At 54.5% G+C, this 27,804-nt stretch overlaps 1 protein-coding gene across 1 annotated transcript; it reads left to right on the top strand.

The window, feature by feature from the left end:
• Window positions 1-189: 189 nt before the first annotated feature.
• Window positions 190-27,530, top strand: VPS37C (VPS37C subunit of ESCRT-I). Its single transcript, XM_026487747.4, is given in 7 exon segments — window positions 190-408; window positions 9,141-9,252; window positions 20,094-20,191; window positions 23,311-23,482; window positions 24,276-24,358; window positions 25,198-25,386; window positions 25,388-27,530. Coding segments are annotated over 5 exon segments (1,071 nt in total). The 5' UTR covers window positions 190-408; window positions 9,141-9,252; window positions 20,094-20,098; the 3' UTR covers window positions 25,922-27,530.
• The last annotated feature ends 274 nt before the right edge of the window (window positions 27,531-27,804 follow it).

Raw genomic sequence — 27,804 nt, 5'->3', positions numbered from 1 at the left:
GGGTCTGTCCGCGCAGGCGCACTCGCTCAGGGCGGTCGCGTCTCCGCCCAATGGGCGGTGCCCCCCAGGGGCGGGGCGGAGGCCTTTAGGGGGCGGGGCCCACCCGGGCGTCCGCCGCTCGCGGGAGGGTCTCGTGGGGCCTCCCGTGGGTGTGGCCCAGGGGGGCTGCGAGTGTGTGTGGTGGGGGGGGGTGCAGGGGGAAGCAGTGTCGTGGTGACTCGGACCCGCGGGCCGCCCAGCGTAGCACGGGACGAGCGGCGCGGGACCCGCTCCCAGTCCCGGACGTTGGAGGGGTGTCACATCCGGCGGGAGGGGGCGGGCCTGCGGGCCCCGGAAGTGTGGGCGCGGGCCGTGGTTTAACCCGCGGCGGCGGTGGCGGCAGCGGTGGCGGCGCGGCGGCCGGGGCAGGTGAGCGGGACCCGGGGAGGGGCGAGGACGGGGAAGGGGGTGGCGCTGGCAGTGGCTCCCGGCGCGCCCCCGCCTGTCGGCCTCATCCTGGCAGAGGCCGGTGATTGGGTGCGAGGGGCGCGTGACTGCCGCCGGCGCCTCTGCCCCTCGCCGCCGGAGGGAGGGAGGCCGGCGCCCCTGCCCCTAGCGCCCTCCCGTCCCTTCCCCGTGCAGGTGGCGCCTCAGGCCCCGCCCCACCCCTCAGCGCCACTCTCCACCCCGCACCCCCACCCCATAGTTGAGCATCTTGCTGGGCAGAAGTCTAGTGACATTAGTTTTTACCCATTGTACGGATGGGAAAGCAGGCCTAAGAGTGGGAGCCAGAGGTCACACGGGAGGCCTGTGGCAGAGTAGGGTCACAGGGACTCTGGTCTCTGACTCTCTGCCTGTGCCCTTTCCCCAGGACAGTGAAAGAAAGGGGCTTTCAGCCTCGGCTCTGTTCTCCTTTTTTCTGTACCCAGACTAGGAGCGCCCAGCGTCCCTGAACAAACCCTACCCCTGGAGCGGCTGGGTACAAAGGGCATTGGTGTGTGTGTGTGTGTGTGTGTGTGTGTGTGTATCTGTATATAGTTGTCTCTCTCTCCAGTATGTGTTCGGTTTCTCTTGGGTACAAAGGGCAGTGGGGCATATGTGTGTCTGTGTATCTCCCATAGGTGCCTGGTTCCTCCTCATTTCTTCCCCACAGCCAATAAGATGCTTATTTCCCCACTTTATGGATGGGAGAAGTTACCTGGGGCTGTGCTGTGAGTTACTCGCAGAGTTGACCCTGCATCTTGGGGTTTCAGCCCCTGAGACAGTGCTTTCTCAGTACACAGTGTCTGGCCTCACCCACCCTAGAAATGTCTCCTTTAGCCCTGGAAACTTCACAGACTCCTTCCCTTCACTCAGTAATCCTGTTGCTGACTCAGGCCTTTTCCACTCCCTTCATTGGCTCCTTGCCTCTTTCCTAGGCTCCTGTTTACTACTGGTGTACCCAGGATGCTGCCACCTGACTCTCAGGACTGTCGGCCCTAGAGCTGGAGGTGGCAGTGACAGAGGGATCTGGGGAGGAAGGACTCTCTGGCTGTTGTGCAAAGCTGCAGCCTTGCCCAGGCCTGGACCTTGTGGTTCTGGGTGGGAGGAAGGGCTTGGGTGAACTATTGGCTGCTGAAGTGAAAGTCTTTGTTCTTGGTGGTCATAGTGCCCAGAAAGGCTTTTTTTCCTCGATTATCTTGGAAACTGGCTTGGTGCCTTTGTAATTTCCATTAGGTAGAACATTTCATTTTAGATTTCTTCATCTGGGCAGCTTCTGCTGGCTGGTTTTGAGGTAGCAGTAGCTCTGATTTCTTGCCTGACTGTCATGTGCTCTTGGCACTGTTTTAGGGGCTTTCTGAACATAGTGAATTCTGAGAACACTTCGAGGTAGGTGGTGATCCCATTTTACAGATAGAAAGGGAGCTGCAGAGATGTTACATAATTTGGTCACATGTCCAGGAAGTGCCCAGTCAGGATTTTTAACCCCTTTGTCTCATTTCACAGCTAATGTTCATGCTGGACCTTAGGAATCCTCTGTGATGCTTAGGGAAGCCTGAGTGGCTCAGTAGGTTGGGCATCTGGTTCTTGGTTTCAGCTCTGGTCATGGTCTTGGGGTCCTGGGATCAAGCCCTGTGTTGGGCTCTGCACTCAGAGAGTCTGCTTGGGGATTCTCTTTCTCTCTCTCCCTTGCCCCTCCCCTCTCTTGCTCTCTCTGTCTCTCTCTAAAATAAATAAATAAGTCTTAAAAAAGAAAAAAAAGAATCATCTGTGATGGTGGTTAAAAATACGGAGCCAGACCCCTGGAGATTGTCTGGAGGGGTCCCAGGAATCAGTATTTTTTACATATGCACTGCATGATTCATTTTGAGAGTCAAATTTGGGAAGCACCACCTTAAGGAGTTTGTAGATTTTCTGTACTTGGAAGTGAGATTATTTCTAAGGATTCTTGTTTTCTTTTTACTTATTTCTGTGACTTGAGCTAATCTGGCATAAATCTGCCATTGAAAGGGCATTGGGGTAGCTGGCCATGTGGATCATTTCCAGATACTTTTGGCCAGTACCAGTAGGGTTTTTCCAGGCTGACATAATCAGGTCATCGAAGACCTTCTTTTAATCCCACTGGATCTCTATTGTTCTGAAATTCTTTTAGTTTCTGTTCGGTGTCTAGAGTTTTTATAAGGTTCTGGTTTGTTCCCGGATACTTGCCCTGTAACACAGAGATCTCTGTGGTGGCGATGTCTCTGAGGATTTGGGTGCTTTATAAGGCATGTTTACTTTGCAGGTACTCCTTCTGCATTTCTCTTCCCCTTGCTGGTTTCTGTGAGAGACTTGAGCAAATACCAAACAGGTTTGTCGTGATTTAGGTGGTGCTGACAAGTGGGGCCCCTGGGGCTTAGGATGGGCTGGAGAGGAGAGAGAAGGAGAGATTCAACCATGAACACGTTATCAAACAGATAGCCCAGGTCAGGTATGCCTAGCATTGAAGACATTTAAGTACTTTCAGTCCCACTGCCAATGTATCCACTCCCCCCTTGGCAGGTTTACAAGCAGTAGAAGACACAAAGTCAGCATTATACTATGACTTTATTCTCTTTCTGTCCAGTAAACATTGATTTCCAACTTAATTTCTTTGTAAACAAAGGATGTACTTTGTATGATTTGAAATGTTTTAATTTACTGAGACTTGTTTTATGGCCCAGGATATGGTGTTCTCTGATAAATGTTCTGTGAACACTTGGGGAAAATGTGTTTCCTGCTTTGTTGAGTGGAGTGTTGTATAAATGTCAGTTAGGTTGGTTGGTAGTGCTGTTCAAGTCTTAACTGCTTACTGCTTTTCTGTCTACTTGTTCTATCAGCTTGTGAAAAAGGGTCATTGAAACTTACGACTATAATGGTTGATTTGTCCATTTCTCCTTATAGTCTTATCAGTTTTTGCTTCATGTATTTTGAAGCTCTGTTATTAAGTACATAAACATTTTGGAGTGTCGTTTGTTTGATGAATTGGCCCTTTTAACCCCTGGTAATGAAATCTACTTCATCTCGTAGTAATATAGCCAATCCAGCTTTTAAAAAATTATTGGATTGATATCCAGAATATATACAGTACTACAACTCAAAATGAAAAAGAAATGATGTGATTAAAATAGGCAAAGGACTTGAGTAGACATTTCTCCGAAGAAGATATATAAATGACCAGTAAGCACAGGAAGATATTCACTGTCACTGGTCATTAGAGAAATGCGAATCAAAATGACAATGAGATACCACTTCACACCCATTAAGATGGCTGTTACCCAAAAAGCCGGAAGTACTGGCAAGAGGATGTAGAGAGATTGGAACCCTTAGTATTGCTGGTGGGAATATCAGATGTACAGCTGCTGTGGAAAACAGTATGGCAATGCCTCAAAAAATTAAATACACAATTACCCTACGATCCAGCCATTCCATAATGGGTATATGCCCTAAAGAAGTAAAAGCAGAGACTCAACCAATATATTGGTACACCAGTGTTCATGGCAGCATTATTCACATTGGCCAAAAGGTAGAAGCAACCCAAGTGTTCATTGACAGATGAATGGCCAAACAAAATGTGGCACATACATAGAACATCATCTAGCTTTGAAAAGGAAGGAAATTTTGACACGTGCTACGACATGGATGAAACTTGAAGAAATAATGCAAAGCGAAACAGCCAATCACAGAGGGACAAATATTGCATGATTCCTCTTATGTAAGGTTCCTAGAGTAGTTACGTTCACAGAGTCAGAAAGAAGAATGGTGGTTGCCAGGGGCTCAGGAGGGAAGAATGGAGAATTAGTGTTTAATGGGTATAGAGTTTCAGTTTGGGATGATAAAAAAATTCTGAACGTACTTAATGCCATAAAACTGTACATTTTAAAATGGTTTGAGTGGTAAATTTTATGTTATATATGTTTTATCACAATTTAAAAATGGGTAGTGTTTAAAAAATCAATGTTTGCTTGGTGTATTTCTTTATATCCTTTTACTTTTAAATTATGTGTCTTTAAGTGGGTTCTTGTAGGAAATATATAGATAGGTTTTACATTTTGTAAAATTCAATTTTACAATCTTTGCCTTTTAGTTGGGATATTTAGAACATTTACGTTTAATATGATTATTAGTATTGTTGGGCTTAACTATTATCTTGCTGTTTGTTATCAGTTTGTCCAATATTCTTTCTTCCCATTTCCTTTTTTTTTTTTCCTGATCTCTTTGGGGTTGAGTAATTTTTTATGATTTTATTTTGTTTCCTATGCTAGTTTATTAGCTACAACTTTTTTGTTTGTTTTTTAGCAGTTGCCTTACAATTCATAGTATGCATTTTTAACTTGTCACAGTCTATCATCAAATGATATTATACCATTTTGTATACATTTATTTCTTCCCTGCTGGACTTTGTATTGTTGTCACACATTTCAGTTGTACATATGTTATAAATCCCACAAAATATTATTGTTATTTTTGCTGTAAACAATTATTTTGTAAAGAGATCAAAAAGAAAAGATATTTTATATTTATTTACATGTTTATTATTTCTGGTGTTCTTCATTCTTCTGGGTAGACCCATTTTGTTTCACGTTCTTTCTGACTTGAGGACTTCCTTTAATATTTCTTGCAGGTGATGAATTCTGGATGTCTAAGAAAGTCTTTATTTTGCCTTTGTTATTGAAAGGTATTTTCCCTGGGTATAGAAATTTAAGTTGCTTCTTTTAATTTCAACATTTTAAGATGTGGTTCCAGTGTCTTCTGGCTTGCATTGTTTCATATGAATAATCAGTTGTCCTTTTTATTTTTTGTTCTTCCATTTCCAGTGTGCCGTTTTTCTTTCTGCTTTTCTTTTATCGCTCTTTTTTTTTTTTTAAAGATCTTATTTATTTATTTGAGAGAGAGAGAGAGAGTGATTGAGAAAGAGCACAAGCAGGGGTGAGGGGCAGGTGGAGAGGGAAAAGCAGACTCCTCGCTGAGCAAGGAGCCCATTGCGGGGCTTGATCCCAGGGATCATGACCTGGAATCATGACCTGAGCTGAAGGCAGATGCTTAACTGACTGAGCCACCCAGGTGCCGCCTTTTATCCCTGGTTTTAAACAATTTAATCATCATGATGGATGGTATAGTTTTCTTCATGTTTATTGTGCTTGGGTTAGTTGAGTTTTTTGAATCTGTGGGTTTATAGCTTTCAAAAAATTTGGAAAGTTTTCACACTGTTAATTCTTCAGATAGTTTCTCTATTTTCCTTTCTCTCTTTTCTTTGGGGACTCCAATTACAAGTATATTAGGATGCCTGAAGTTGTTCCACAGCTCTCTGATGCTTCATTCATTTTCTCCCCCGGTCTTTATTTTTCTCTCTGTGATTTGTTTTGGGTAGTTTGTATTGTTATTTCTTCAAGTTCACCAATCTTTTCTTCTGTAGGGCCTACTCTGTTGTTACTTCCAGCATACTTTTTATCTCAATATTAGAGTTTCTGTCTCTGCAAGTTCCATTTGGGTCTTTTTTTATATTTTCCATGTCTCTACTTAACATGCTCAGTTTTTACTTTAGCTTCTTGAACATGTGGAATATGGTTGTAGTGACCATTTTAATGTCCTTTTATGCTAATTCTGTTATCTGTATTTCTGAGTCTGTTTCTGCTGATTGATTTTTCCCTCGTTATGGATTCCATTTTCTTGCTTCTTTGTATGTGTGGTAATTTTTTTTTTAAAGATTTTATTTATTTATTTGACAGAGAGAGAGACAGCCAGTGAGAGAGGGAACACAAGCAGGGGGAGTGGGAGAGGAAGAAGCAGGCTCCTAGTGGAGGAGCCTGATGTGGGGCTTGATCCCATAATGCCGGGATCACGCCCTGAGCCAAAGGCAGACGCTTAACTGCTGTGCCACCCAGGCGCCCCTGTATGTGTGGTAATTTTTGATCAATGTCAGACGGTGCAAATTTTATCCCATTGGGTGCTGGGTATTTTTGTGTATCTATGTATATTCTTGGCATCGTTCTGAGACACTGGTAAGTTACTTGGAAACAGTTTCATCCTTTAAAGGCTTGCTCTTCAGTTTTGTTACCTGGGATCAGAACAATCTTTAGATCAGGGTTAATTTTTCCCCACTGACAACACAGTACCTTCTTCAGTGCTCCACGGATGCCCTGTGGATTACTAGGTTTTTCTATGCTGGCTCAGATACAAATTATTCTTCGCTCAACTTGAGGTCCAAGGAGTTTTCCCCCTAATCCTGCTCTGTACTGTCAGCACTCAGCCGAAAAATGGAAGGGGACCCTTTGCAGATTTCCAGAGTCCTCTCTTTATGTCACTATCTCCTCTCTGGTATAGACCCTGTAAAGTCTGCCTGCCTTGGCCTCCAAGGTCTCCCAACTTCCTTTCCCCAACCTGGGGAGACTGGTGGCCTCCGAGACTGTCAGGCTTTGCCTAGGCACTCTGTCCCTGTATCATGGCCTGGAACCTCTTTCTGGGCAGTGAGCTGGGGGCAATCATTTGTTCTCCCCTCTCAAGAATCACTTTCCTGCAATGCCTAATGTCCAGTGTCTGAAAACTGTTGTTCTATTTATTCTGTCTGGTTTTTCGGTTGGTTGAGGCAGGAGAGAAATCTGGTCCCTGTTCTTCTATGTCGGCCCAGAGTGGGTGTCCCTGTCCAGTCAGCAGTCATTGAGTGCCTTCTGTGTGCCACTAGGCATTGATCTAGTGCTGGGATGCAGACCTGAGCGACACAGCTCACAGTCTGACTGGAGAAACATGCCAATTCCTATATAATAATGCCGGGTAGTACTTACAGAGCACCGTGGGAGGGTAGGTTGAAGTCTTTGGGAGAAGGAACTGACATTTGAAGATGGGCAGGCATTTTCAAGCCAGAGAAGGCATAGGAAAGAGTATTCCAGGAGGAGGGAACAGTAGGAGCAAAGGTTGGGTGGCAGAGCTGGTGACTCCTGTGGGCAGGATCCCTGTAGGTGCAGAATTTTTGTCAAGCCATTGGAAGCATGTTGCTTGTTCTGGGAATAGTAGGTAGAACAGAAAGTTGGGGTGGAGTGAGCAGCCTCTGAGGGAGTGGAAGGAGATCTAGCTGAAAAGGGAGGTTTGGGGTCAGCTGATACAGGGCATTGTATGCCAAGCCCAGGAGCACAAGGTTTTGAGTGTAATACCAAAGCACTGGGGAGGTATGGAAGGTTCTTAGCAGGGATGTGAGAGCTCTGATTGGCTGTGTTCTCTAGAGATTCCTGGGGTAGGTGGGAGAGGGCTGGAGAGGGTGGAGTCTGTTAGAACCAGGCGGGTAGCTGCTGGAGAGGCTGGCTCAGATGAGGCCTTCTGCCAGACGGTAAAACTGAGTCCAGAGCCCGGTGTAGTTGCTGATATGGTGTCGCCTGTTTGATAATGGCCTTTGCAGGTTTGATAATGGCCTTCATGGATCCCTGCTTGAGTCAAGAGCAGATACGAGAAGGCTGTGGCCTAGTTTCTCTTTTTTTCTCTGGCTCCATTGTTGCCCTCAGCACGCCTGCCTGTGGGGGATTCAGAAGTTCCTAGCGTCAGACCTCACTGGCAGGGAGAGGGTCTACAGGTGCCCCACCTTCTACCAGCCTAGGATGGCCCTGAATCAGTGAGAACAGTGGTCTCGTTGTCCTGGCTTTTGAACAGACAGACCTTGAGTGACTTCCTACAGACTCCCGGGTGTTTGCCTTGACCTTAATCCTGATCCCTCCTAAAGGGATGGTCGAACCTGCTTAGCTCAGCTTGCCCTGCCCCGGTTAGGAAGGGGGGGTGGGGGGAGGCTGACAGCTGCAGCCTGAGGTCCTTTCTGAGTCATCGGAACGGTTGGGCAAAGGGAAAACAAGTGGCCACTGGGTGTGGGGTAGCTTAGGATGGTTTTCTTTTCACTAAGCCGTGGGCCACAAGAGGAGGAGGCTTTGCAGTGTCCCGCTTGTGTTTTACTGTCAGGAAGTTTCACGGATGGGCTACTTATTAAATAACCTGTTTCTTGGCCATCGTATTGACTGCTGTGGAGCGTTACTGATGTGTGTTACATCCGGCCCCCGGATTTCCGTGGCACGGTTGATGGATGCTGTCTCTGGAGGAATCTTTAGTTCTTTGTCCTCCGCATCTGCAGAGGGGATAGGCCGGGTGGGAGCTCAGCCGTGCTGATGAAGAAGGGCCCAACCATTTGTTGAGTCCGGCCTGAGCGCCGGGCTTTGGACTTCCCAGGCGCTAGTTCATTTCAGCCCTGTAAAAGCCCCGTGTGAGAGGAGAAACTGAGGTCCAAAGGGAAGGAGTAGCCCGCACAAGCTCCCCAGCCAGTAGTGACCGAGGGTGTGGGGCTGTCTGTCTCCCAGAGCTTTTGGCGGCTGGGCTTTCCCTGCAGGGCCACAGCCCGAAGGAGGCGCTGTTTCTGGCGCCGTTGGGAGCTCTGGGGCCCTGGGGCGCTGTGTGGCCAGCCCCCATGCTTTAGAAGTCTGATGGAAAGACGTCAGCAGGAATGACCGCGTTATAAGTTTGTCCCCAGAGCTGGGCGCAGTGTCGCAAGGGCGCACACTTGACTAAGGGGTGGCGTGGTGCCCTGGTGAAGGGTATAGGCCCCAGGGACCAGACCACCGCAATGAAATTTGGGTTCTGCCATTTCCTTGTCGTGAGACTGGGATCAGGTACAAGTCTTCTCTTCGACCCAGGTTTCTCATCTGTAAAATGAGGAAAGCCGAAGGCGACACAGCCACGAGGACCCGGTGTGAGGATCACACGAGCTGCTGCGGACAGAGCGCCTAGGACACTGCTCGGTACATTGTAAGTGCTCTGCACGTGATGCGTGGCGACCGTCATTGTGTCTCTCTCACTGGTGGCCCAGCGAGGCTTGCAGAGGGAGCTGAGTGGTGGTGGTAAAGCCTGGTTCGACTCCTGTCCTGCAAGCCATTCCCAGCCGTAGCACCCAGGCTTTGCTCTTGCCTCCCGTCTGCCTGGAATACTCTGCCCTGTGCCTTCCCCATCCTGAAAATGCCTGCCTGACCTTCACATGTCAGCTGCTCTGGGACGTGTCCCTTGCTCTTTCTGCTGGAGACTTCAGCCGGCCCCCACAGGGCTCTGGAAGTGCACAGTAGCACCCTCTCTCTCTGTGCTGTGCTGGTGAGATCTCACAGCTGAAAGAGAATGGAGGAGGGGGACTTGGGCGGTTGGGGGGGTAAGGGCAGTGGTTTTCAATCTGTGCTCTGGGAAGGTGGCCTGGGGACCCCCTTAAGGCCTTGGGGGAGACTGAGCTGGAAGAGCAGGGCTCCCTCCATCCCCACCCCATGCCTGGCGTCTGTTCTGTGCTCTGGGGGCTTGGGGTAACATTTTAAAGGAGACCTCCTTTAGAAAACTGGAAAACTTGGAAAACAACAGGACACACCAGACGAGTGGGTAGAGAGGGTGGAGGTGAAGGTCCTGACAGCTGGAGGGATGGGGACGAGGGAAGGAGAGGAGATGGCTGGCTGCAGGGAAGGCGGAGGGAGCTGGAAGCAGTGTTTTCAAAAATGAATCCAGAGGTGCCTGGAGCACCTGGAGCAGAACTTGAACTGCTCCCGCTGGAGCAATGACTAGATGAAATCTGGCGATTGGACAGGAGAGGCGTCGGGGTGGCCAGGAGGATTGGGAGTGAGGGCGTGAAGCTGAGGGGGTCAGGTGGGGAAGGTGGTTTGGGGAAAGAGAAAGGTGGGTGAGTTGAGTGGAGTCACCCCTGGAATGCGGGTGAGGGGTGGAGGTTCAGCAGGCTTGGGAGGGGCCCTTTAGGGGCTGGGCTGGGCCATCCAAGGACTGTAAGTAGCCAGGGGCCCCACGCCCTGCCAGCCCTGCCCTCTGGCTCCACTCCGATCCTCAGGTGTCCTCTGGTGATGGACCGCCCCAGCCTGGCCAGCAGCCCACAGCCCACGGAGTAGGGAAAGCAGTTTGCCCCAGTCTTGCGCCACTCCCGAGTGTCCCCGTGTTCGGTACAGGAAAGGGGCTCATCCTTCTTGGGTCTTCTCACTTAGTGGCTTGCCTCTGGGGGCTTGGGGGGGGTGTCAGACGGAGTTCTTCAGTGGGCCTGAGGAGCATGTGGTTGTTACGTAAATATTTAGGTAAAGATGACAGTTGCCTTCAAAAAGCCTTGTCCTGGGAGCTTACATACTCTCCAGCCCCCCGCCCCGCCCCCATGTGTTGGCGTACTTACATTCGAGGATTTCTATTCAGATTGGTTTGGAGCCTGTTTCAGAAAGCTACACCCTTTGCCTTCCTGAGGACCTGCCCTCCGTCCCGAGCCTAGCTGGGTGCCTGGCCAGGTCCGGCAGCATTTTGCCACGGTGGTAAGATGCGAGTGTGAGAATTAATGCTCCCCAGCGCCTGGTTTTTCTAGCACCTCTAGAGGTTATCTCGCTTACCTCTCTGAGTCCTTACAACGGCCCACGACGTTGGTAGTGTTAGCCTTATTTTACCAGTGAGCAACAGAGTAAGAAGGGTGGTATAATTTGCCCAAGGTCACAGAGCTAGTAAAAGGTCATCCACGAATAGTTGGCTCTTAAGCCCTGAACTCTTTCCGCTTCCCTTCCTGCTGTCTTAACTGTTCAGCACTGGGGGGTGGGAAGGAATTCCCTGCCCCAATCCCAGAAATACCTTGGAGAGAAAACTTAAGAAGGCTTCCTTCTGGCGCTTACACACCAGCTTTTCAAATTGAAGGGAGGGAAGGTCAGGTCCATGGTGCTTTGGACCAGGTGAGGAGTACATGATGGTTTGATTTGTTTTTATTAACTCCTGTGGGAAGTCAGGTGACTGAACGGTCTGATACTTCGGTGCACGGCCAGACTCATTCTAGGGAAAGAAAACTAGATCAGGTCAACAATTCTGTTCTCATTAAGCAGTAGGATAGGAAGGTTTCTAAGGCAACCGCAGGTGTTTTTGACAGGAGGGATAGGATGGCGCCAGGTCTCTCTAACTCAGGCACACTGAACTGTGCAAGTTGCTATGGTAACTACTTCTTAGCTGCCATAAGTGGATGTGGGAAATTTACAAGAAGCCCAACTTTGCAACTCTGCTTGCAGTGTGACTTTGGGCTTAAAGTAGCTGGCGGGTCGGTGTGGTCTCCTAACGGTGAGGAGGGGAGTGATCAGAACCTGTGCTTTGTCTGCCAGGGGGAGCCGGGGAAGCAGAGGCACCCTGCTCAGTCCCAGTTCTTCTGATTCAGTAATAGCAGTCACATTTGCTTGACTCAATATCGAGCCCCAGGGGTGTCAAGAATTTCCCCTAATCATCGGATTACCCCCAGGAGGCAGAATAATTAGTATTTGTTCAGTGCTCAGGAACTTGCAAAGCCCTCTCCAGGGCCATTCGCTCCTCACAACCCCTAAGGCACACAACCCCTAAGGCGGGGTTACCGTCATGGTGCCCATTTTCCAGATAAGGAAACTGCTGAGATTAAGAGACTTGATCAAGGTCACACAGCTAAAGGGTTGTGGAGCCAAAGCACAAACCCAGAGTATCAGTCCACATTCTGTGCTTTTCTCTGCATCCTGTTGGGGGAGAGCTGGCACTGATTGTTCAGACAGACGCAAGGGGCCCCGGGCATCGCAAGCCATCTCCAAGGCTGGCACACCTTACTCTGATCTGAGCTTAGAAAAGACTGCATTTTGCTTTCTGCCTTTACTTTTTTTTTTTTTTTAATTTATTCTTGTAAAGGATCTGATGTCAGTTGAGACCATTTGATTTTGAGCTAAACAGTCCTGGCAAAGTTCCACATCGAGCAAGCACCATCCCTACAAGTTGGTCCCCCCCACCCCCATTAAAGGCAGATCTGGAAGACGGCCCAGAGTTTGAACCCTTCCCAGTGTCCCCTCTCCACAGCGACATTCTCAGCCCCCTCCACTTCACCCCAGGGAGTGGTGGGAAAGGTCACTGCCTCTGGCCTAAGTCCCCTGGGGTGTAGTGGAGTTGCCTTTGGGCCTGCTATCTTCATCATGTTCCCTATGGTCCAGGCATGTGAGATCGATGGAGTCAAGATACCAAGTGGTAGAAAGAAGTTGGGACTGTGAGCTGCGGGGCCTGTGGCCCGGGGCTTCATTTCCTGTCCTAGTGTGAGCGCCACAGAGGCCCAGCGGCCGCACCCCCAAGCCTGCCCCCTTGGTTCTGCTTGCTGCTACTCCAGCTTTGTCTGACCCCATACGCAGGCCTTGGTGGCAGGAGGTGAGCTCCAGGATGCCTGGGAAAGCTCTTTGTCACCTCGTGGCCGCCCCCGCCCCGCCTCCTTTGCTATGGAATCTGTCCTCCAGGCACGTGTCTAGGGAGCAGTATTGACAAACCACACTCCGCCCAGTTGTTGTTTTTTACAACTTTTGAATTGGCTACTAAAACTTAAAGGTGGAGAGGTGTCACATGGATCTGGATTTCTGGCCAAGCCCGGCCACCCCCTCCCCCTGCAGGATATACTCGAGCTGGGCTGAGCCCCCGCTTTCCAGAGGGACACACTCTGTACCCAGCGACTTGGCCTTGGTCGCAAGTGCCTGCCCAGCCCTTGTAGGTGCCCAGGTCTGTGACCTCTGCTGTAGGGGAAAGCTGCAGAGGAGCTCAAAGAGAAAGAAAGGAAGGTTTCTTTCCTTCTTGGGTTATTGATAGGGAAACAGATTTTCTCTTCCTGCAGAGGGCACACAGATGAACACACGTGTCGCCTTTCCCACTTTGTTCCCCGTCTGATCTTTGAGTCGATGTTATCACCCCGCTAAGAGAGGTATTGTCCCGTTGCACCTGTGAGGTCTGTGTAGCCACGTGCCCGCCTCAGCAGCGTCCCGCTCCCCTTCTCCCAGCCGTGTGGCTCTGCAGTGGCTCCTGCCAGGGCCCCGCTGTCACCTGCCCCTGGCCCTCTGACTCCTGTCCCTGTGAGGCCTGGCGGGCTTCTCACACCCCAGCCCTCAGAGCCGGCCGCCTCCCCGCTCCTTGTTCCACTGGCCCCCACCTGTGTTACATCCCCTCGTACCCGCACTTGCTGTGAGTGGTGGTGAAGTTTTTGCTTTTTAAAAACAGAATTGAGCTAGGGAGAGTTAGCATGTTTGGGTGTACTACGGGCACGTAGTAAGAACTCGGTGTTATTTACACCCCTCCGTCCTCATTCATCCTGCTCCTTTGAAGTGGGGTCTGGTGCAGTTCTTGGCGTGTCGTAATGGCTCCATAAATGTTTACTCAATGAATGCATGGAGAAATGAAGGAGGGTGTGAAAAAGGGGAAGGAGCCCTGTTCTCGCACCTCCATGTCTTGTCTGACTCGTCTGCCAGCTGACCGGCCTGTTCTCTCCGTCCCTGCCTCAGTCTCTCCCTCCCTGCCTTGGTCCGTCTTTTTGCAAGCACTGCTGTGAGCTGTCAGCAGGTCAGAGGCTGGGCCAGGCGCTGGGAAGGCAGAGGTAAATAAGACTATCTCCCTGCCTTCAACAGGGCTCGTGTCTTCCCTCCTGTCCCCTCCCTTAAGCCGCACTCTCCAGACACCACCTGAGAAGTACCCAGCATCCTCCTGGGCACCTGGGTAAGCAGAAGAGGGTGCAGGTCAGGGCCTGGGGTGCTGAGGGGCCTGGTAATTGTATTTGTCAACCCCTTTAGAAACAGAGCCCCTGGACCCTGGATCCCCAAGTAACTTCTCAGTAATGTTCCAGTTCTCTGCATGGTGACATCCCTGGCGGTTGTGGCCATTTTGAGAGGTGCCGGTTTGGATTTTTTCAGCACACCGGGTGACCGGGAGGCAGAACACTGCTGGCAGCGGGTGCCCAGGCTTCAGGGGCACCTGCTTTGTGGGCTCGGGCAGAATGTCCTGTGCTCCCCCGCCGTTTCAGAATTGCGAACCCAGAGAAGTGTATGCTGTGTTCAGCCTCACCGGGTGGCCCTAAGGATCAGGAGAGGTCTCTGTGACTTCTGAAAGAAAGGCATCAGTCACTTCCAGGGGTGGGCGATGCCGCAGTAAAGCCCAGGCCCGGAACTGTTGTCAGAGGGCGAGGACGTGAACCACCTCCACGCCGGGGGCAGGGACCGAAGATGGGCCTGGGTAACCAGCGTGCTCGCGTGGGATCGTAAGCTCTGCACCTTGGAGAAGCTTATAACTAAACTAGCTTCGTGGCTGTCCTGTGACGGGCAGAGCCGGGGGGCAAAGATGCTTGTGTTGTTAAAACACCAGGGATGGAAGGGGACTTGGATCTCCAGTGGTCTGACCCCCAACAGCTTACAGGACCTTGAGCAATACCTTTATTATTTGTTTCTGGGCTTCATTTCATCTCTGAAATTGGGGTAATTAAGCCTGTATTTGCTTTAGTTCCTGGAGCAATTATATAAATTAATGGGGAAGTTTGCAAAGGGCTTTGATCTCAGAAGAAAGGAGCCACGTGACTGGCAGGGATTGTTTACCCATTTCCCAGGTAAGGAAAGTTGACTCCCTAAAAGGAATGGGTGGCACATTTGGGTGTGGGATCCCGAGCACACCTCCTTCTGGAAGAAGTGGGAATGCGTGGCTTACACGTGCCCGCCGTGCCCGTGAGGCAGTGTGAGGAGACCAGGGCACAGAGGAGGTGGGGAGACTGGTGGAAGGAGCAGCAGGCCAGGGTCAGACTCCTAGGCCAGGTGTCCCCTCTTCTGTCAGCACAGGCAAGCTATATGCCACTCGGCCTCAGTGTCACCACCTGTGAAATGGGCGTGGTAGAAGCAGGAGGGTTGTTGAGTTAGGGACCAGAGAAGGCAGAGTTGGAAGTGCTGTGGCACCCATCCCGTTCCTGCTTGCTGTGTGCAGGGGGCCTACTTTCCATCGCATCCGGGATGCCAGAATATACAGGCTGCCCTAGAGAGTTCCATCTAAGGGGGTTGACCTGCTGGAACATGGAGGTGTTTCAGACTGGAAATTCTCAAGTGTTAAAACGTGTGTGGCCTGTTCTGAAGTCTGCCACGAAAGGGGATTGACACAGGAGAGAGGTCTTTTGCAACCACGGGGCTGCAATGTTTCTTTTCTGAATATGGGGGTGGTCATCTTTCCCAATCAGGGAGTGGCAGAGGGAGTCATCACAGACAGGAGCTAGAACATTCTCCCGTCCCTTTGATCTTCCGAGTTCAAGCAGGTGCATACCAGACCTCCTAGGGAAGTGGGGGTGACCTTAGCACTGGGGATGGGATTCCCCCACCAGGGACGCGTGCTGGGGAAGGAAGGTCTCAGTAGGAGAGCTGTGTGCTTCATGCATTGCCCACTTTGGGGAGAATTCCCGCTGTCTGAAGACGGTGATTATTCGGATCACCAGCTACATGTCCCAGGGATCCGTGTCTCTGGGATTTCAAGGCCATCAAACAGAGCCAGGTATGGGGCTCTAGACTGGAGAGGAAGACTCTCGTCTGGGACGGTGGGTGGAGGGGCCGCGCACTTCAGTGCGCCCCAGAATTATCTGGGGAGCACACTTACTTATTTCTGATTGGCCACCACTCTTCCACCCAGCAAAGTCCCCTTTCTGGCTAAATGTCTACAGTTACTGCCAAGCTTTGATGACAAGTGACATGCTTGGTGCTGTTGCCGTCCCTGTCCCTCTCGAAAGCAGCGGCAGCCCCACGCCGGTTGTAGGGACATTGGGCCCCTCTTTTTGTGACCCGGGGCGGGGGGACTTGCTTCCACAGACATCCATCGAGCGCCCAGACGCACTGCCGGTGCCGGGACGGACGCACACGGTAGACCCACAGCGGTATCAGTGACAGCCTTCTGTCAGCCCCCGTGAGAAAACAGCATACTTGAATGTTCTACAGAGATTTTATCTTGGTGACTTTCCTCTAATGAAAACATTTCCCTGTCTGGGGGGTGGGGGAAGAAAGTGGCTGGTGAAGGCGAGCCCGTCAGGGAAGCCAGTCTTCGGTTGGTGGCAGGGTGGGTTCTGCGTCAGTGCCTTCCAGTCAGGCCAGCTCCCGGTGCCCCCGGTGCCTTGTGGGCCTCGAGCCCAGCGCAGACCCTCCCCATGGACTTCCCCTGACTTGGCCTCTGGGTCGCGCGGGTCTGCTGGCCTGTAGAAGCCTGGCGGTGTCGCAGGCGTGCTCTTCGTGTTGCTGTCCCCACGGAGCTGGCCAGGGCGTGCGCTGTGTTCTCGGGAGCTGTAGCCTCGACGCCCTGCTGGGCGCTCTTGACGCTGCGCTAGGCCGCCTCCGACGCTGCCTCGCCTGGGCCCTGCCATGGGCTGCAGACCGGGAGCTTCGGTCCTGGAGGGGAGACCCCTGTCCCATGCCCGGTCCCCCCGCCCACAGGAGGCAAGCCACAGGCACCCGACGGAAGTGCGTTCGGGGTCCTGGCAGAGGAGAAACACTCTCCCCTGTTTCTCACTCCGGAGAAACAACACATCGAGCCCCGCCTTCGCACCCTGCCTCTGCATGGACTGCTTGACGAACCCCTCCTCTCTGGGGTCTTTGCTTTTCCTCTGTCAGGGGAAGCTGAGTTCCCTCAGAGTGTGGGACGAAAGGGAAAGAAAAGCCACAGATGCCACGCACATTTGGCCCTGGGTAGCTTAGTTAAAATGAAAACTGCGTTAAAAGTCATATGAAGAGTCCTGGAGAGTTCCGGGTCTGGAGGAGGACTCGGGACTCTGGTGATTTCGAGGGGCATGCTGCGAACCGCCCCCCCCTGCCCGGGGAGGGGCCTGCCACTGCCCAGCTGTGTGACCGTGGGCAGGTGACTTCCCCTGCCTGAGCCGCCTCTGTGAGGTCAGGTTGGCAGTTCTTGCTGCATAAGCCGGTGGTGAGGGTCCTTGTAATGCAAGGACTTAACGCAGTGCTCGCTGTGTTCCGGGCACGGCTGTTCGAACAGACGGAGGAACTAAGGCACAAAGAAGTTTAACAACAGGGCTCGTGAGTGACAGGGAGGGATTCAAACCCAGGCAGTCTGGCTGCAGAGTCCATTCTCCTAGCCTCGAGGCCAGTGGTTCTCAAAGTGTGCTCCCAGGAGCCCTGGGTGGTGCTGGGGTCTTGGAGACTCTTTCAGGTGCCTGTGAGGTCAGAATCATTCTCGTAATCTAAGGTGTTATTTTCCTTTTTACTGTTTCTTGCATGAGTATACGGTGGGCTTTTCGGAGGGCACATGGCACGCGATTACATCATCCTTCTGGTGGCTTCTGGCACATGGGTGCGCGCAGAGTCTTGTATTTTAAAAATGTCTCCCCGTGGCAACCGCGAGCATGTTTTCCATCTCGACAACCTTCTCATCTTAAGAAGGTTATATAAAAAGAATGCTATGTTATATAAGCAGAATGTTCTATAAATGATTTTTCACTCAGAAAAATTCCCTTGAGATCCATTCAAGTTGCAGACGTGGATTTCTTCCTTCTTCCTGGAGAGCCGTGCATCACCATACAGCTGTAGCACAGCTTGTGACACTCTTGACTAACTGGAGATCTTTTGGGTTGTTTCCAATTCCAGGCTATTCCACTGAAAGCTGCTATGAACATTCAAAGAAAATAAATTTAAAAAAATCTTCTCACTTTTAGTATCGAATACAGTCAATACTAATACCTAAAATCCACATAAGGGAAACCTCTTTGGGTTCCTCAGTAATGTTAGGGGTGAAAGGTGCCCTGAGACCAGAAAGTGTGTGATCCACGGCTTACCGAGCACGGACAGTGACCCCCGCCGTGGGTCACCATGTGTGGGAGTGTACCTGCCCTGGGCTTCCGCAGACACCTTGCCGACCGCGCCGGGGGCATGTGATCAGCCAGCTGCCTGGGCCCCGGGCTCTCTGCGCGCAGTCCTGACTGCAGGAGCCAGCGGACACCCCGTTCTGTGCTGGAGCCTGGCTCGGTGCCGGATCTGGGCCTTGCTGGAGGCCGTAGTAATAAGTAATTTCTGTGGTGTCGGGGACCTTCGCCAGGGTTTGTTCTAAGCCTGCACTGGGTTGGCCTCATTTCACTGAACCTTACACTAGCCCATTTTGCTGATGGAGAACCTGAGGCTCAGGGAGGTCCCAGTTGTGGGAGGTCCCTTGGCTGGGAAGTAGCAGGGCCGGGACTCAGACCAGGTCTGTCTTTAGACCGCTGCTCCACTTGTCCTGTTTGCCCTGCTGGTCCTGTTCATGGTGGACCCACTCGGTCTGCCGGGGGGAAGCAGCATGCCCCCCGAGTTCTGCTCCTTCCCAGGGCCTGTTCAGGCTGCCAGCTTTCAGACCAAGGGTTTCTGGAGTGGCAGGGTGAGATGGGGACAGAAGGGAGGTTTGGATTCTCACTCCCCTTTACAAACCTTTCTGATCCCTACCTGTAAAGGCACAGTTGCTGCTCCCCCCCTCCCCCCCCCCCCCCGGCTGGATCAGGAGAGACCACATGTGCAAAACTCTCGGCATTCCTTGCCTTAGAGGTTGGGGACCACGTTCAACCCTCGGGAGATAAGAGGCGGTGGTGACAGCTCTGTTTGGCTAGCTCTTTCTCAGTAGGGTGACCCTATAATTTGTTGTCGAAACTAGTTTTGAGCACGGAAAGGGGGCACCGTTAACAGCCGTGCTGGCATGTGAGGAGTAAACCAGCACCTTGCTGGCCAATGGGAGGCTGTCCCTGTTGATCAGTTTCTCCTTTCATCTTTCCGATGACCTGGGAGAGGCCATTCCCTTCTGTTCCAGACGGGGAAACTAGGACCCGGAGGTCACTTCTGGCCACACAAGTGCTGTGCTGGTCCTTGATCCCAGAGCAGCGCGGGCTCCTGCCGGTTGAGCACTGGTGCGCGGGAGGACGGGGGCCCCCGGTCTCGGTCCCTCTGGACCCTGGGATCTTTTGAAAACGAACATCACTTTTGACATGAGAAAGCTCGACATCAGGGCTGGAGGGTTCAGGTCTAGAAAAGGTAACGGAGGACGCTGTCAGCAGAAAGGAAGAGTGGCCTGGCTCTGTCGGTGCTTCCTCCTCTTGGTCCCCGGAGCTCCCTCCCGGGGCTTGGCTGTGACCCCCCTGTCTGTCACACAGACAGTCGATGTCCCTGTTGGCAGAGTGACAGAGGAGGGGGAGGACCGCTGAGACCAGCTCTTCTGTCCAAGCAGGTGTTCTGTTGGGGTCAGTCAGTTTTCTTTTCCTTCTGAGCGCCTTGAGGGCCAGTGTGATGAGTTTTGTTGTTGTTCTTCTCCGAGGAGGCCCTGCACCGTCCGTTTTTGCAGCGCGTGGAGAGGACTGCGGTCGCCAAACCCCTCGAGGGAAACGGGTTGTTGGGGCACTAAGCGTAACAAACAGCGATGCCCTTGAGCCTGGGATGCTGAAGCCGCACAGCCCCCGCGTGTGAAGTTTGGGTGTGTTTCTGGGTCGGGCAGAAATAGACGCTTACCAGCTGGCCTGCTGGCATCGGGGTTCACAGGCGGCCTTGAGCCCATCTTCGTCTCTGTCCCCGGCTGCCTGGCTTCTCCTCCCACCCTTCCCTGTGTGCTCCTTGGGCAGCTTTATCTAGCACTCCAAGGAGTCGTGGTGTTGCCTCTGGCTGCCGAGGGCTATCACACATCCTGCTGTTCATGGTTTGGTGGAAGGACTGGCTCCCTGGTCTCCCTGGGAACAGGGGATGGCAAGGTGGCCGGGATGTGTTTGGTGGGACCCTAGCTCCTCCCTGAGGCTTCCTGCCAAGTGGAAGCATTGTGGGAAACTGTAGTGTGTCTTTCCCTCCGTTCTGTGTTCGCAGGGAAGATGGAGACCCTGAAAGACAAGACCTTGGAGGAGCTGGAGGAGATGCAGAATGACCCGGAGGCCATTCACCGGCTGGCCCAGGAGGCCCCCGAGGTAGAGCAAGGCTGTCCTGGGGCCCGAGGAAGGCAGATGGGGCTGCGGCCTTGCTTCGGGACGCTGGCGTGGTGGGAGTTGGGGCCATGTTCTTCTCCCTTTTCTGTGGCCTTCCCCCTGGTTGGGACCAAGCCAGAGGAATCCCTGAGATCTGAGTGCAGCTCCTGGGCTCTCTGGCAGTTCTGGGGGACAGTGCTGGGGCGTCCGGGGCCCCTCTGTGAGTTCCCACGTATTGTTCCAGCCTGACCCTAGAGGTGGTTTCTAAAAGTACTCGTACCGTTTTGTGGCTGCCTTTCCCCAAGGGCCTTGTCTGGCCCTGCATCTCTGGGAGGAGCCATGCTTGGCCTGTGGTGTGGGCTCATCTCCTGTGTGATTCCGCTTCCCGTCAAAACCGGCACCTAACCATCCTAGCTTGTCACAGTCCCCGTGGGAATAAAATAAGCCTTCTGAATGTGTAGAGCTTTATACTTCATAAAGGCCTTCCTGTCTCCTTGACCCTGTGACCCCTGTGAGGGTCACGGATGTGGCCAAGAGCTGGGTATACCCGCAGTCCCACCCTCAGTGACTGCAGCCTGTCCCCTGCTCTGGAAGCTACCTTGGCTGCCCCTCATGCTGGGGACAGACACAAGTACAAGCAACGCCAAGCTCATTGGATTAGCGTTCGGAATAGATTTTTATTTTCACTGATGAACAGGTATGTTGTGTCTCTGCTGAGGATTCACGGTGTGTTCTCAACCCAAGGGAAGCCACGCCGTCCAGCTTCTCCCTGCTTTCCGTAAGGGGTGCCCAGCGAGGCCGTGTTCTCGTGCCCTTTCCTAGCTTGTGCTCTGGCTGTCCCCACCTGCCCCTCCACCCAAATGAGCAGTCTTTGCTGGGGGTAGGGGATGGAGTAGAGGGCAGGGTGTGAGGACAGGTAGGGGGACTCGGTGTGCACATTCTGCTGCCTTGAGCCTCGCTCAGCAAGGACTGGAAGCAAAGCCTGTGTTGGGTAAGCCCCAAGCCCACCTCAGTGGTCAGTCAGGCCATGACGCGGCCAGGCTCTGGCCGAGCCGGCACCGTGCCGGACTCCTCGTCCTCCGTTTGTCTGTCACGAATGAAGCACCACGTGTTTCTTCTCCGCTGTGAGCACGGCGTTCTAGGAATTCCAAGGCCTGCTCTAAAGTGCTTGACACTTGGCAGAAGCGAGCCTTCACGTAAGTAGCGTGCATTGACTTCCGAGCTGAGCAGGCTGGTAGACTCGATGCCGACGCGCAGAACGTCTGGGGCTGGAGGCAACTGGCATTTTGGGGCGTGCGGCCAGCCCGACCAGCCCGTTTGCGTTCTCGGAGGGGAAGAGCACTTCTGGGATCGGGGGAAGCGAAGTAGGGCGCGCTACTTAGATTTGCAAAACCCCTTGGACGAGGTTTCCACCATGGTCCGTCCAAGATAATTTTACACACCCTCGTCGCTGCATGGCTGTGCAGAGAGACGGGAGCTGGTTCGGTGTGGGGTGCGGACGTTGCTTGGAGAGAAGAAAGCTAGCTGGTAGGGGCCTCTCTCCACAGAGGGCAGTGAATGGTGGGGTCCACACAGGCTGGTGAGCTCTTTTGGGCCGGGTGCTAGGACTGTCTGATTGATCTCTTCTAAATGACTGGCGGAGGGCTTCATAGTGAGCCCCCTGTGGTGAAAGATTTGGGGGAGGCTGTGGGAGAACAGGCAGGAACGTGTAGGACAAAGTGCAGGGCTGAATGGCACAGCTTAGATTTATTGGTTGAGACCCAGGGAGGAGACCGTGGACACCTAGGAGGGCCAGTGGGGCCCCCTCAGGGGCAGCCGAGCTGAGGGCTTCAGGCCTCCCACTCTGGAGCTCTCGAATGGCTCCGAAAGGGGTTTGTGGCAGCAAGCCAGGCAGCCCAGATGTGGGGGCAGCTTGCTGTGGTGGGGAGACTGGGGAGACCACAGGCAGGCCCCATCCCTGGGCCCCAGCGGCCGCATGGTGGAGGGAGGGAGGTGTGGCGTTCCTCTGTCAGGCCTGCCCCGGAGCTCGGAGCTCAAGGCCCCGTGGCTCGGCATCAGCAGGAGGGCAGGCGTCCGGGATAGCCCTGGCCTGTGGGGGACGAGCTGGTCTGTCCATCACGTGCTGACCATGGTGGCCCCCGCGTGGCAGCCGCCCTCGCGCAGCCGTGCCCTGAGCCCCCTGCGGGCCTTTGAGCGCCCTCTTCTCGTGCCGCACAGGGCTCCCAGCGGACTGTCCCTGTCTTGGGGTGGTAGGTCCGACTCTCCGCCCTCCTCCCTGGCACAGGGATGGAGCTTCAGGCCGGAGCAGGTCTGTGAAGGGCTCCCGGGCGTCGCCTCACTTGCTAATCTGGCTGAGGGCAAGGCGCTGCTTTGCTTGGGGACATGCTTTCAGGGGGGCACGGCCAGGGCCAGAGGTTGGCCTGAGGGCCTCAGGTCTCCCGTGTCGGTGGGGGGCCCCTGCTGGCTCTGAGGCCCCTCCAGTTCTCAGGGGCCCCGCCGTTAGCTCATCTGCACGCAGTTTCTCTGTGGGACCTGCCTGTGGCCTGGGAAGCAAGGACAAGTCTCCCCTGAACCAGTGTCGTGGTCTGGCCCTGCCTTCCTCACCCCTCGGCGTAACTTTCTGGGGCCTCATCCTTGGCCGGCCTGTGGTCTGACTCGGGCCGCCTTCGTGCACCTCACTGGAGGCCTCCTGCCTCCGAATCTTGGGGAGAAGTAGTTGGGGATTTTGGCCCCTTCCCTCCTAGAAAGCCTCTGACTCGGTCATATTACTGGTCCGCCTGCTTGCAGGCGCGCTGCGGGGCCGTGGCGGCTGCAGTGCGGGGCCATGGCGGGCCCGCCTCCCGCTCCTCACGTGGCCCTGGGCAAGCTGCGGACCTTCAGCATGTCCCGCCTGTGTCCACCGCATGGGGTGTTAGATTAGCGATTCAGGGAGGTGCCCGGGTCAGAGCGCTTGGCTCAGGGTTTGAACCCAGGTCCATCAGACCCTAGTTGGGGTATTACCCCCTTCCCCCCTCCTCCCCCCCGGGAGCGATGAGTCCCAGAAGCCCCAGGTGCAGCCTGCTGCTAGGTGAGCGGTGGTGATGGTGGTGATGGTTCTTACGGTCAATGTCCTGTTCTTTTAGGTCCAGGACCTGCAGCTGGAACGAGAGATGGCATTGGCCACCAACCGGAGCCTGGCGGAGCGGAACCTGGAGTTTCAGGGCCCCCTGGAGATCAGCCGCTCAAACCTCTCGGACAAGTACCAGGAGCTCCGGAAGCTCGTGGAGCGGTGCCAGGAGCAGAAGGCGAAGCTGGGTAGGGGCGGCCTGGGAGCATGCTCTAAGGTGCTCCTCTGTTAACTTAGAGGTCCATTCAAGGTTGGCCTGGGAAGAGCTCCTGGAATAGTGTGGAAGGACAGGTTTCCTCTCCCTTCCCCGGGACAGGACAGGGTCAGGTGTGAGGATGACCCCGTGCCGGCCCCGTGCTGAGTGCTTTACATCCACTTTTTCACAACAGCCTGGAAGGGGAGGTACTGATGTTCTTGTTTCATAGATGAGAAGATGAGGCTCCGAGAGGGTCAGGAACACGGCCAGGCTTCTATGGCTAGATGCGGGATTTGAGTCTGGAGAGCCTGCCTCCTGCACTGTTGCTGGCCGGAATGGCCCGCTCAGCCTCTGCGCTTTACAGAGTTGGGCTGGGCTCTCTGTGTCTCCTGGGACCTGCCGTCTGGGAGGGGAAGGCTGTCCTGGTCTTGACCGTGAAGAGGTGTGGTGCTCAGAGGGTGCAGTAACTTCCCCGCTGTGGGGCAGCACAGGGCTGGGGCTGCTCGGTGGGCTCTGACGTGGGAGTCCTCCTTGCCGCTGGCATGGGGAAGGCTGGCTAGCCAAGGTCTGGGCTGGGCCTGGTAGAGCCCCTCTCTGCTCAGGAAGGTGACCTCAGGGAACTGGGCTCCGTGGGGCTCCGTGGGGCTCCGCAGCAGACCCCCCGAGCCATGGCTGGGCCTCGGAGCGCACAGAGGGCACTCTGAGGGTCTTTGTGGAAAGCTCAGCCTCTAACACTGAATCGAAAGGCACTTGTAGAATGTTGATCTTTCCGCCCTCCCTTCCAGAGAAATTTTCTTCAGCACTGCAGCCGGAGACCTTGTTAGACCTTCTGCAGATCGAAGGCATGAAGATCGAAGAAGAGTCTGAGGTAAGATGGCCGTGGTCACGCCCTCTTCTGTGGGTAGCGTCAGGCCCTGGAGCGGGAGCCTTTGGAAGGAGCACCGGGTGTCTGCAAAGTTGGGATGAGGGGCCTTAGTAGCCAGCAAAGGCGAATGACACGGTTAGTCCCCGTGGAGGCCCTGTTGGCGCCCAGCCCCACCCCGGCTGCCTGGCCTCCCTGTTCTGCTTCCCTGGCCATCTCTTCAGTCTGTGGGCAGACGGGCTCCCCCCAGTTCTCCGTGCCCTGGGTGGAGGAAGCTGCCAGGTCCTCCCAGCCTAGGGCCCGCCCGCGCTAGTGTTCATCCATTTATTCATCACGGACATGCAGGAGTCGGGGGGTGGGGGGGACAGCAGTGGTCACCACAGCCCCTGCCGTCCAGGAGCTGCCATTCTTGTGAGGGAGACAGCACACCCCAGCGAGTGCAGGTAGAATGTGTCAGCAGGGGCGCCTGGGTGGCGCAGTCGTTAAGCGTCTGCCTTCGGCTCAGGGCGTGATCCCAGCGTTCTGGGATCGAGCCCCACATCAGGCTTCTCCACTAGGAGTCTGCTTCTTCCTCTCCCACTTCCCCTGCTTGTGTTCCCTCTCTCGCTGGCTGTCTCTCTCTGTCAAATAAATAAATAAAATCTTTAAAAAAAAAAAAAAAAGAATGTGTCAGCAGTGATCCGGGCCAGAAGGAGAAAGTCCCAAGTGGGGGCCAGAGAAGACAGGGAGTGTCTGCAGCGGGCTGAGCAGGGGTGGGGGCACACAGCTGGCCTTTGCTCCCGGGCAACACGGGCAGCCTTGATCTCCGGCAGGCCCCTGTTGTCACCAGACCTCATGTCTTCCAGGCCATGGCCGAGAAGTTCCTGGAGGGCGAGGTGCCCTTGGAAACGTTTCTGGAGAACTTTTCCTCCATGAGGATGCTGTCCCATCTGCGAAGGGTGCGCGTGGAGAAGCTCCAGGATGTGATGAGGAAGCCCAGAGTTTCCCAGGAGCCGGCCGGCGACGCCCCTCCTCCACGCCCGCCGCCCCCCGCCTCGCCCAGCCCCCCAGGCGACACCCCCTGTAGCCGAAGAGCCGCCCCCACCACCATCAGTACTGCCTCCTTACCCTTTGCCCTACAGCCCATCTCCTGGCATACCCATGGGCCCCACCGCCCAGGGTGCGCTCCAGCCGGCCCCCTTCCCCGTGGTGTCCCAGCCCTCCTTTCCCTACAGGGGGCCTCTGGGCCCCCCTTACCCGTCAGCCCACCCGGGACCCCGGGGTGCTGCGGGCTACTCCTGGTCCCCGCAGAGGAGCACACACCCCCGGCCAGGCTATCCCGCGGCCCCCACTGCTGCCTCCGGCCCCGGGTACCCCTTGGCGGGGAGCCGGGCCCCCAGTCCTGGTTATCCTCAGCAGGCCTCCTACCTCTCGCCAGGAGGACGACCTCCGTACCCAACGCAGTCCCCGCTCCCGAGCTTCCCGGGCCAGCCCCAGCCCTCAGGCCCCCCTCAGCCACCCTACCCCCCTGGGCCCGCCCCGCCCTATGGGTTTCCACCACCTCAGGGTCCTACCTGGCCTGGGTATTAGACATCGTCCAGGCCCTCGGCCCTTCTCCACTTGTACCTGTACCACAGCCCTTGGCCTGTCTGCCGCTGAGATTCGAGGTTCAATTGGAAGTGGACTTGTGTCAGCACACGGGGGCCTTGGGGAGGACCTTGGTGGGAGTGTGCGGGCCTGGAAGGCACCAGGCAGTGTGACTGGCTTGCCCGCGCCTGTGGTCACAAGCACTTCCTGGCCTCCCCAGGGGAAGGGAGCGCCTTCTTCCGGTGCGTGGCTTCAGCTTCTCTGGTGCTAGCCAGGTGGGGAGTTCGGTCCCTCGTCGCGGGTGTCTGTGTGAGTGAGCGGGTGCACGTGTTGGTGGCCGTCTACTTGCGCCTGCGCTCATGGATGCTGGAACCAAGTGCAGTGATCTCAGTGATGAGGGGGCTCGTCCCCGGCCCCTGCTCACCCCCACCCCTCTCTCCTGGGATCTGGCACGTTCAGCCTGGTGCCCGCAGCCAGGGATACAACTGTGCGTCTGTCTGTCAGGGATGGCCTGCCCCACGCACCACGGCTGGAGTCGCATCAGGGGGAGGGCACGGTTAGGAAAAACACTTGCTGATTTTTAAGTCCCATAAAGCCATAACTGAACTGTGATAGGCTGGTGTCAGAGAAGCGTGTCCTGTGAGCTGGCTTGAATGGCGGCAGCGGAACCAGAGCAGTGAGGACGCTGGGGATTGTGAAGGTGGACCCCAGACCTTGCTCGCACTGGTTGGAGAATTGGGGGGGGGCGGCGGTTTGCCTTGGCTGGAGGGGAGGGAGCAGCTCTGGCCCAGGAGATAGTGGTCACACCGGACTCATTTAGGAGTGGAGGGCTGGGTCACCTCCCCAGCCACCCTCTCTTCTCTGGGGCCCTCCACTTCCGGTTGACTTGTGGGGTTCCCCACCCCCACATCCATCCACTCCTCTAGTGCCTTGAATCTCATCCACAGCAGCCCCCCCCTTCATCTCTGTCCTCTGGCTCCCTGGCATTACTCCCACCCCCCAAGCACCCCTTCTCAGACAGACATCGGAGGACGCCCGAACAGTGACTTCCCACCTGGTGCTTTCGCAGACACCATCGCTCTGTCGGACGGAGTCCTTTTCTTTGCTCCTCTCTCGTCTTCAGAATGTACAGGGCAGGGATGTGACTCCGTGCCATGCGCAGCCCCCGGCACACGGGGGGGCTTTAAGCACGTTCAGTAATAACAAAGGCAATAGACCAAAGGGGTGTGATGACCGAAGCATTAACTTGATTGTTGGGGTGTGAACCCGGTCTCAAGGGTAGGCTCTGGAGCTGCTGTCAGCCAGGAAGTCACACGTGCCTTGAAATGTCCACTACTTGAGTACCCAGCATCTGGTGGGCCTGGGGTGCTGGGGGCCCACGAGGAAACTCGACCTTCTGGTGCCTGCCCCCCCCCCCCGGCCTGCGCGCCATCAGTGGGTATTCGCCAGGAGACGCTCCATTCGCGCTGTTGGTTGCTTGCCAGTCGTGCTTGCTTGTAAGTTATTTATAAAGAGAAATCACTAATGGACTCGACTGGTTCGGGAGCTTCTGAACTGGGTGAACGATCGCTGGTATGTTTGTATAATTGCCATAATAAACTGATGAGTTCCACGTCGTGCGTGCGGTGGCTGTGGTGGGTTTGCAAAGTGAAGGTGGGGGCGGGGGGGGGTTGGAGGGTTGGGGGTGTCAGGCATGGAAGTCAGGATCACGCTCAGCTGAAAGGCCTCTTTGATCCTCATGTCCACAAAGCCTCATCTATCTGGATATCCTCTCTCCTGCGGCTGCCCTCCCTGGCTCCTTGGCCCCGGGGCCTGGCTCTTACGGCCTTTTCCTTTCTTCTACACTTTGATTTTCCATCTTAGGCCTTTTCACGCTGGGCCTGCGG

This window comes from Ursus arctos, unplaced genomic scaffold (genome assembly GCF_023065955.2).
Source record: "Ursus arctos isolate Adak ecotype North America unplaced genomic scaffold, UrsArc2.0 scaffold_23, whole genome shotgun sequence".
Lineage (NCBI taxonomy): Eukaryota > Metazoa > Chordata > Mammalia > Carnivora > Ursidae > Ursus > Ursus arctos.
Note: the sequence above shows the minus strand (reverse complement) of the source record. Positions and strands in the feature narration are given on the sequence as shown.